Source organism: Copidosoma floridanum, unplaced genomic scaffold, assembly GCF_036245765.1.
Source record: "Copidosoma floridanum isolate Cflo_tuat_1 unplaced genomic scaffold, Cflo_Japanese_pri ptg000007l, whole genome shotgun sequence".
Classification (NCBI taxonomy): Eukaryota; Metazoa; Arthropoda; class Insecta; order Hymenoptera; family Encyrtidae; genus Copidosoma; species Copidosoma floridanum.
Window position 1 is genome coordinate 2,378,297 of NW_028321884.1, and position 10,782 is coordinate 2,389,078.

The 10,782-nt window shown below is 34.8% G+C and overlaps 2 protein-coding genes across 2 annotated transcripts; both read left to right on the top strand.

The window, feature by feature from the left end:
• Window positions 1-2,163: 2,163 nt before the first annotated feature.
• Window positions 2,164-5,014, top strand: LOC106646400 (royal jelly protein-like protein). The gene is made up of 5 exons (XM_014362444.2): window positions 2,164-2,419; window positions 2,784-2,968; window positions 3,075-3,556; window positions 3,739-3,982; window positions 4,799-5,014. The coding sequence occupies exons 1-5, from the start codon at window positions 2,164-2,166 to the stop codon at window positions 5,012-5,014; spliced, it is 1,383 nt and encodes a 460-aa protein (XP_014217930.2).
• A 2,919-nt stretch (window positions 5,015-7,933) lies between these two features.
• Window positions 7,934-9,529, top strand: LOC106646399 (major royal jelly protein 9-like). Its single transcript, XM_014362443.3, has 5 exons — window positions 7,934-8,144; window positions 8,244-8,413; window positions 8,499-8,711; window positions 8,792-9,214; window positions 9,317-9,529. The coding sequence occupies exons 1-5, from the start codon at window positions 7,934-7,936 to the stop codon at window positions 9,527-9,529; spliced, it is 1,230 nt and encodes a 409-aa protein (XP_014217929.3).
• Window positions 9,530-10,782: the final 1,253 nt, after the last annotated feature.

Genomic DNA, 10,782 nt, shown 5'->3' on the forward strand with positions numbered 1-10,782 from the left:
AGTTGTTGTGCGGTTTTTATCACAATATCGTTAATATCTTCCAAGGAATTATAGACTTTTATTGTGCAATCTCTAAATACGTGCCGCTTAATTTTTAAACTGCAACTTTAAATTTTTATGATATTTTGATCACTTGTTTCTAAATCAATTTTGTTTATTTATTTTTTTCTTTTAATATCAAACAATAATTTGCTTGTTCATAAAACATGTCCAAGTAAAGGCCCCATTTTTTTGTGGAGGGGAATAAAAAAAATTCACGACGTAATTTAGTGTTCGTGCGTAGACGACGTTGTGCAAGCGTCAGCTAAGTAAGGCGCTTTCGTTTGAGCAACGGAAAAAAAAAGTACTTCACACTCTGGGTTATACATTGTACACTTTGTCGTTGACGTGTTATAATTACGCATGTATATAAAGGTAACTTATGTACAACATCGAGACCCACGCGGGTGTAACGGAAGTAGAGCCCTACAAAAACGTCTCGCTTGGTTTCGCCAAAATTTCGCCCGCAGACGAGGTACAGCGATCGTGAACTCTTGCGACTGGCCACGCTGTCCCAACCGAGATTCCAAAACTTCGGCCTTTTTACCGTATCCGTAAGTTTTTTCTTTTACTTATGCTTTGAGCCTAAATCACGCAATGATTATGTACTGGTCAGGTGTCACATACACATTTTTCCAAAGTCCGCGATACGGTAAAAAGTTCGTTTGACGCGAGAAGTGATGCAGATCGAGAGTTTGGAGGAAGCCTTTATCCATCGGGATGGTTTTCTCCTCGAGTCATCCTCTTTCACTTTTGCGGCTTGATCGAGAAATGCAAATTTAATTGGGTGGCGTCAGGCGAGGAGATCGCGGCTTTGAGATGAGCAGAGAGAGCTCGATTTCACGGAGATGATGATTCAGGGAGTCGAGTGCTAATGAGCTTCCTCACTATCGATTTCTTTTTGCACAAAAAAGATCGTCGATATTCGAAGATCACGAACAGGTATGACTAGAGATTTTGATCGCCTTTGCGACAAAAGTTCTTACGAAAGAAAGTGCTCATTTAAAATTGCTCGAGAAAAATTGAAGAAACTTTGTACAATAAAGTTAGTGTAACTATAGGAGCAAGAAGAATGGGTCATAAACAAATGTTGAGAAAAAAAAATTTGCTGATTCTGCGCTAAAATTCTGAACTAGCGATTTTTTCCATCAAGCCGTCGAATTCAATTTACCAATAACATGAATAGTGAAAATAATTCGTGACCTTTCGAAACTCTCGATATAACTGATCGGTTGCTGTACACATTATTACATTAATATTATGCATAAGGCTGTCAGCAGTTGGTCACTTGATAATTTTCCTTGTGATTCATGGCCATTGCTGTAACTTTTAGTTGGGGCTTAGTTCTACTACCCATAGTACCCAAGGAATAATCAAGTAGCAATTAGAAAGAAAGAAACACGTTCTTGATCGAAACTGTGTACTTTAACAGTTTTTTTTTCCCCCACTTACTGGTCTAAAAGTGGACAATTAAAATTCTTCGACTAATTTTTTGGAAAGTTATTATTCTTGAACTTATTAAAAAAAAAAAAAAAGTAATGTAAATTACGGAATTATACCTTGAGATTGCTGTCACTCTTCCTCTACTCATATTTAAAAACCATGGTAAAGTTTTTTTGCATTTGTGCAGGTGTACAATATGCGCATTACATATACACGCCGATTCGTGCGGCTAGTCATATTTATCGCTGCGTATGAATTTTAATATGTAACAAATCTAGGTCGGAAGGACTTAAAAATAAAAGAAGTGAACAAATCGATCATGTTTTAATTAATACGGTTTAATGCGATTAAATTTTTTGAGTGGACAATTAACTGTTTGAATTATTGAAAAAATTGTGAATTCTTCTACTTTATTATGAGCATAGAATTGTTAGCAAGTAAAATTTATAAAGGGCCATTTTCAATCTACAATAAACACCTTCATACGTATACACATGTGCATGCAAAAAAGAAAAAAAAATGTATAAAAATAATACATAAATAGTGGGAAATGATTATGTGTTTCATCTGAAAAGATCTACGTGACCTATATAAAAAGAATTAAATAACTGTGTATAATTATCATTCTGAGAAAAACTGTAATTTGTTCAACAGCTTGGAGGATCACAGAAACAGATAAAAATGGCGAAGAAAATAAGAGACGGATCCAAGTACTTGCTGTTGCCATCGCTGCTGAACTTTGTGGTTTTCGCAAGGTTGGCCATGTGTTTCAAAGAGTACAGTCCACCACTACCGACAGCGCAAAAACTACAGCTGGTGTACTCCTGGAAGTCCATCGACTTTGCTTTTGATAGCGAGGCGGACCTTGAGGCTGCCATCAAAAATGGCACGTACCGACCTGGAGCTGCTTTACCGATTGACGTCGACGTTTATTACGGTATGTCCTGGGCGTTGCGTTTCAAGAATAAATTAATAGAACGCGATGATAAAGTAAATAATATTGTTAAACGTTTTTTAACGCAGGAAGAAAAAGAGTCGTCGGTTTTGACCTACTGACAGGGCTCGTAAACAAGTCATAAAATTTTTTTATGGGTTTTGCTTGCTATACTACCGTTTCGTGTATACATCCATGTGCTTTGAAAATTATTTGCTCGACCTCTAAAAGTAATTCTTTCCCTCATACTCTCTTAAACCGAGTCAGGGAAAATTTAGCCAGTAATTTTCTAATATTTTATATATATATATAAGTTGAAATCCCGTTAAAAAGTAACATTTGTCAACATATCATTGTTCGTTAAAAGGTAAAAGCGGTGCCAAGGTTTTCGTCACGATGCCTCGCCTGGAGCGAGGGATACCAGCAACGCTGGGCTACGTACTCGATGAACTGTCCGACAACGGCCAGCCCCTGATTAGCCCTTTTCCCAACTGGAACTGGAACACCCTTGGAGACGACTGCGACTCTCTTACGAGTGTTTTCAGGGTTCAGGTAAAAAAGAAAAAAAAAAAAAAAATAGGCGTAGGTGTGAAAGCCAACACGCCAAGGATAAAATAAAATAACACGAGTGGACACTTTTATCGCGACGGAAGAGCAGATAGACGAGTGCGACAGGCTGTGGGTGCTCGACACCGGGGTGTTGGGCGAAAGTAGACTCTGCCCGGCCCAGCTGCTCTCCTTCTCGCTAAAGACCAACAAACTGCTGAGCCGCTATCGTTTCCCCACCGATCAATACGAGTACTATAGATCACTGCTCGTGACGCTCGTCGTTGACATAAGGATCGAGCCCTACGCGGCTGACAAGTTGTGCAGCGACACCTTCGTCTACGTGGCCGACATCACGGCTTTCGGGCTGATCGTCTACGATCACGCCTCGGTTCGCTCCTGGAAGATCATCAATAACCTTTTCTACCCGTATCCCCAGCACGGGACCTTCTACATACAGGGCGAGACCTTCGATCTCATGGATGGCATTATCGGGATGGCCCTCGGTCCCGTCCAACCCGACGGCGACAGGACCCTGTACTTCCACTCCCTTGCGAGTCGCGTCGAGTCTCACGTGCCAACATCCATCATTAGGTATACTGTGAAATCTTACATGAAATGCCTCTCCAAATGATACTGATATTTCAGCGTATGACATCAGGGAGCACGACTTGTTGCAGTAAAGACTCTAGACCTTGAAAGATTTCATCAACTCCTGCATATAGTTACAAAATGCAACTGATGTTATTATCATCTAATTGGTGGCTTATCTCTAGGAACTACACGCTGTTTCACGACAACCCGTACGCGGCACCACGTGCCTTCGAAGCCTTTCCCATGGAAAGGTCCTCGCAGTCAGCGGCCCAAGCAATGGACCGCAACGGCGTCCTGTATTTTGGTCTGATGAGTGACTTGGCCATCGGGTGCTGGAACAGCAAGCAGTTTCCCGAGTTTGGGGGCCGCAACATTCATAATGTCGTTGTCAACGAAGAGACGCTGCAGTTTGCCTCCGGTGTGAAGGTCAGTGCTTGTGTATAGATTGCTCCGCAAAGTCGAGTATACCGAGTGTACTGTAGGAGGAAACCGTGTACTTAACTGAGAGAAAAAAAAAGTAATAAAAATTATAGAGAATTTCCAGCAGATAATAACATTCTGCACGATGAATCGAAGGCAAGCTGGCAAAAAAATAAAAAGTTATTATTTGTAACAGTAAAAGTTATTTTTTTACCAGTTAAAAATAATTAATCTTTAACAATAATTCATCCGATTTACTGAGAAAAATGGTAATTTTTTCTGGAATTTCTCTCTAATTTTTATTATTTTGTTTCTCTCAGTGTACAAAGATTTTATAGCTTGGTAAAAAAAAAAAAAAATAAAAAACAAAACAGTATAAACTCCAATAAAGAAAGAGTATCTTAGATTGGGGTTGAAAAAGCAGATAAACTAAAGAATTATTTTAACCGCAGTACTGCTATTATAGTTATGTAATTTTTTTTTTGCTGCCTTAGTTGACACTACAACATTAAAGGAAAAAAAATTTACCTAAATTTTTGGGTAAAATACAAACAAAGTATTGAGTATTATAAAATCTGCTGCTGTACCCAAATAAAGTTTCGTCCAAGCAGCTTAGCTTGTATTGAAAACATTTTTAATTTTAGTTTAATTAAAAATACTCAGAGCACAATCATCATTTTATTTTTCATGATAAAAAAAAATTCAATATCAAAAGTGTACATGTTTGCCTTGCAGTCCCCTATTCTACGTTATTATTACATAGCAATACACTTATAAAAAATTTGAAATGGTACAGTTAACTGAAAACTATTTAAATGACAGGTCGTAAATGACAATGGCCTACAAGTGCTGTGGGTTCTGACCTCTTCTTTTCATCGATACACGAGCGGTAGCCTCATGATCAACGAGACGAACTTTCGGATTCAAGCAGCCTTTACCCAAGAGCTAGTGCGCAGTACCAAGTGCGACTTTGACGCTCGGGATATCTACAACAGCGGCTGGCAGAAGCCGCTCAACAGGTTACCAACGATAGATTGAAACGCGTGGTACCGCGAGACGTATTATTGTTGTTACCACTGTTTCAACGATTTCCACCGACACCTGCCCAACTATTACGACTACTTTTACGACCAAGAGGTGCCTTGTTATTACTTCTCGCGGTACCGAACGCATACTTGCCATTGTGCCACAACGTGTCCACACGGCCATTACGATTGTGGACACTACTCGAGATTCTCTGATTCTGTTTTTCGTCGATTCTCCATCGATCACGAATGTCATTAATGATTTTAAGCCATGATCGCGCAAGTGCTTAAAGTGTATTTTTCGCGGATCAACTTGGAGCAATCATCGAATTATTTTACGTAAAAATATGTGTATAATTTATAACTTTGATTCAAATGGCAATACTAACAATTTATTCGTCAATATAAACTGACATTATTGCCATCAAAGTTATTGTTCAAATTTCACTATCATTAAAATGATTGATTAATTATGTGTATGATTGTTAAATAAATATAATTTATGAATAAGAGTTAGTCCATAAGTTGTAAACTCTGTTGTTTAATATGTATACTGATTAGCATTCAGTTATAAAAGTTATTAAAGAGACTTGAATATTTATATTATTATCAATAAATATTACTAACCTGTGAATTTCAAAAATATAGTTTAATTATCTATTACTCGATTAATAAACATCATGTCTATTTGATAACTTCATAACAATGACTATCAAGTGCATTATTCTTGATAAAATTTTTCATATTAAAAAAAAAAAAAAAAAGAAAAAAAGGAAAGTCATTGAAACAAAAAAATGTACTTTTCAAAAGATTAAGAAGGAAACAATACATTAAACCAATATAGGAAAAAAAAAAAAATGGTAAAAAGGCACGAGGCAAGTTCTTGGCAAACATTTAATAAAAACAGTCAGTTCTCAGTTAACCAAGCAGTTAACAACAATTAACCAAACAATCGATAAATAAAAAAAAATGATTTATTTAGTTCCAAAAGTGCCCGGTGAGATATGGCCAGAAATGTAAGGAGCACCTGAGAGCACTTTGTGATTGTTTTTATGTAATCTGCACCAGTTATGAAAATATTATTTGACATGAAGTGTGCAATGTATACGAATTGAGCATAGCGTAAAAAGCGGTAACCTAATAATATGCGTAAGAAGGCATTGCATCTGCACTTCCAAAGAAACTTGATTTTAAATTGTTGTTATAAAATTATGCGGAAATTGAATAAAAACAAAATCGCATCTTATTAATAATTATCGGATTTGTATTTACTAAAAAACTTTTTTAATTTAATTTACTATATTTATAAGATTTTTACAGTTCTTGAAGAAATACATTTAAAAATGAATCATTTTGTATACTTTTATTGTCACATAATTTTTTAAAGAACATAAAAAAAAATATATCGAATGTGTACTTTGACGTGATTTTAATTTATGCTCGGTACACAATAATGATAATCATGTACAAAATGATGTATGACAAATGAAAAAAAAAACAAAACACACTTTTTAATCCATCAGTAAGTGGTAAATTTGTTTAAGGCTTTCCAATTTTATAAATAAATTTAGATAAAGATAGTCTAATGATATAAATGTTTTAACTTACAGCGTTTACGTTTTTTTTACAAAACAAATAGTAACAATGCAGTAACACTTATCATGAAGTTTTTTTTTTCAATATCTTTTCGTACTTCCCTCAAGTATTTTTTACATGGGTTAGATCCATGAAATTTGAGAGACATTTGTTTTTGTGCATAGTAAGTAAGTTATATTATATCCTTTGTTGGAAAATACTAAGATTTCATGAAAAAAGATTTTTTTAGATTAAGATACAAAACTATGTTAACTTTTTTGTATACCCATTCATTTTGATGAATTGTGTGTATAACAGCTTTACATTGCTACATTATATTGCATATAATATAGATACTATCTTCACTGGAAAAACGAAAAACCGTTTCAGATCTAAGTATTGTAAATAAATGAATAACTTACACAGCATTGGGGTTATCTTATTTTGCATGGCTGTCAAGCTGTCGATCTATGCTTGGAAAACACATATGAGAAATTAGAGATTAGTTTAGGTGCAAACCAAGTGAGTAAAGGTCGAGTCGAAAACTCATGTTATACGATTATCAGTTTACGGTTGGTTTTAAATAAAAAAACCGAGTGCCAAAATACGAGATGTATAAAAGAAATTTTAAGGGATAAAAAAGATCTGTACGAAATTATATATTATTCAATAAAACATCAAATAAAAAGAATAATTAAATTTAATCTACTAGATTAATTCAAGGATGTGAACGGAAATAAAAAAATGTGTTTCTTCTTCTTCTGAGAGTTTTAGAATTATAGGCATTAGTATACGAGATAAGAAGTTCGTGATAAGAAGAAACAAAAGTGCACAAGCCATCAATGTATCAATGTACGTCTTTCGCAAAAGATGTGTCAGTTCTGACACGAATTTACACAAACTGTTTGTTGATAAAATAATTATATGTGTATACTTTTTAAAAGAATAACACAGTAAATACAAACAAATTAGAATTTTAGAAAAATGCTTTAATTTCAAATTGAATTGTAAATACGTTTTAATTGAAAAAAAAAAAAAAAAAATCTGTTTTACACAATCGCAACGCATTTATGCAATAAACTACTTATTTTTCCCGGGATTAAATTTAAATGTTTGCAGTGGAACCTTGAAATGGAATGCAAATTGGAAAATCCATCCTGAGTATAAATTTCGTTAACACTGACTCATCGTGCTCGTGCTACGAGTTGATAGCCCACTTGCGGAATACGCAATACAAATATTTGTATGAAATTTTTTCAAGGTAAGGATAAATCGAACTTATCAGTTTCAAGAAATTTATTTAAGACGTTGCAGAAGGAAGCAGTCGGAAAAAAAAGTATAGAGCGTACGGCCAGGAATGACAAAAGGTTTGAAAATGTTGGTTGTGTTGTGGGTGTTTGTTTTAACTTGTCTTGTAAATTTGGAAACTACGTCGTCACTATCAACGGAGTTCAAGTGGAAGTATTTCGATTATGTTTGGAAATCACCGGAACAGGAGAAATGGTACAAGGTGAACAAACATTACATTCCTCGAGATTTTACTCCTATTGATGTCGATCGATCATCAGGTGAATTAATATTTAATACTATTCATTTCAATTGCCGATTAAGTAAGCAAGTAAAAAAAAAAAAAAAAAAAAAAAAAAAAACTGCTTGTAAACTTTCAGACGGACGTACATTTGTAACTATAATTAGGACGGTTGGAGTACCCGCTACTTTGCATACTGTGTCGAAAAATTATAGCGCTTCGGGACCCCTTTTGGAACCTTATCCCGACTGGACTTGGTACAACCCCATTGATCCTTGCAATGGTCTGATTAACGTTTATAGAGTAGCTGTTAGTGATTTCTTAAAAACTGTCTTAACATAATACCATAATAAATTTTCACGTCATTCACTAATATCCTGATGATACATCATAGATCGACAATTGCAATAGAATGTGGGTACTCGACGTAGGCTCGATAGATTTTCAACAGATTTGCCCCGTTAGATTACTGGTGTTCAATCTCCACACGAATAAATTGATTTTCTGGCAAGCGCTTAAAAATAATGTTGCTTACAGTTCAAAGAGACGGAGCCTACTGATTACTCCTATTGTCGATACCGAAGGCCTTCAATGTGAAGATACGACTGTAAGTGCTCAGTGAGCCAAAACAATCGCATTTTTTCCAATTGGAAGCACTTTTTTGTTTTGTACGAATGTTTTTTTCAGGTGTACATAGCCGACGTACTCGGGCATGCATTGATAGTATGGCGAAATTTCGAGGCGGTACGCTTGGAAAATGAAGAAATGTTTGGACCCCAATCAGCACACACGGCATTCAATATAGATAATGTGAATTTCACCCTACAAGATGGACTTTTTGGAATGTCGCTGTCACCAAAAATATCCAACGATCTTCGTTATCTTGTATTCCGACCTTTGGCTTCGTTATCCGTACACGCCGTTACCACAGAACAGTTAAAAAATTCTGTTAAGGGGGGCAAAGTCGATTACATTACGGGGAAAGATGTGTTACCTAGCCAAGCTTCAACAATGGCATTTGCGTCGGATGGTACTCTATTTTACGGCCTTACCAAGCACATCGCTATTGGCTGTTGGAACATCAAATTTCCCATGCTTGCAGAGTATTTTGTAATATAAATCAATTTTTTACATTAAAAAAAAAAAAAAATCAGCTAATATGAATACCACGATGAATGTAATTTTGTTGATTAATTCGTAATTAATTTTCAGAAAATCGCGGTAACTGATCGTGATCGACTTCAATTTGCCAGTGGAATGAAAGTGATCAAAAATTCTACGGAAACGGGGGATGAGTATTTGCTAATTATGACGAATAAATATCATAAATACGTTGATAACACGATAAACATCAATGAGTACAATTATCACGTTTTGTCGGCTTCTGTTAAAGATCTTGTTAAAACAGCAGGTTGCGATAAGTGATTCTCATAATTTTTAGTAAATACGTTTGCCACAGCATATACTGCAAACGAAAAATGATATTAATAAACATAAGATAAGAAATCATGCATATTTAACGTCTAAAATAAAAGAATTAAAAAAAAAATCTACCTCCGATGTTACATTATTTTTTCGTCCGAAAGATTTGAAAGAAAAATGTTTTTTTTTTTTTAATAACTTTATTTTTTCTTTATGCATTTGAAGTTTTTTTATTTAAGATATATTTAAAAGCCACAGGTGAAAATGCGTGCAATATATAAATTGATTAAAGCATTTTCTCGTCTAGCATCACCTGTTTTTTTTGCAATCAACAATAAATAATATATTATCCAAGCAGCATTCAATTATTTTGAAATTATAATCATATATCGTTATACTTATTAATACAATAGCTATGATAATAAGAGGAATATACAATTTTACACGTATTTTTTCAATCATGCTTGCAATAAGAAAAAAGACCAAAAAATCCGTTGGAAAAAAAATGTTAGACACGATTTTTTTTTTTTTTTACACATTAACAACGATTAATCGAAATTGAGTTTTTGCAGAATATCTAAGATTTTTTAATACTTTTTATATCTTATGTAAATTTTACTTTTACCAACTAACGAGCGCAAAATAAATAATTCTAAATGTTAATTTTTATTATTTTATGTACTAAGTTGCCATATGAAAAAGTAATGAAGTAACTTGTCTCGGATAAAATTTGTCTCGATCGAAAAATTGCGCTTAACTAACGTTACATAAAAGAGAAAAAAAAAATGTCTCTTGTGCAGTCATTATCAAATTATACCATTTAATGAGTCAATAAATTATCATCGTATACGTTATCCTCAAGAATAACAAACGCTTGCGTACATCATGTATTTACAAAATAGCCCATAAGTACTCAGTGCTCGTGATTACAGTGCACGTCGAGAACCGAGACATCAATTCTCCGTTTCAATGGCTCAAGACGGAAAAAAGAAAAAAAAAAAAATTCCCTATAGCTATGGGTTTGCAAGATTTCGCCGCTCGGAGTATGTATAGAGCTTCACAGTCGGTAAACAATTCAAAGGTGTACCTACCTATATATAAGCTGTTGGTTGTTGCTGTAGTGGTATGAGTAAAAGGAAGAGGGAAATAATGCATAGCAGCATCTGGGCGCTATCGAGATTCGAGGGACAATACAATGGTCTCTCTCTCTCTCTCTCAGGAGGCTTTCTCTTTTCCGTTGAGAAAAAAAAAAAAAA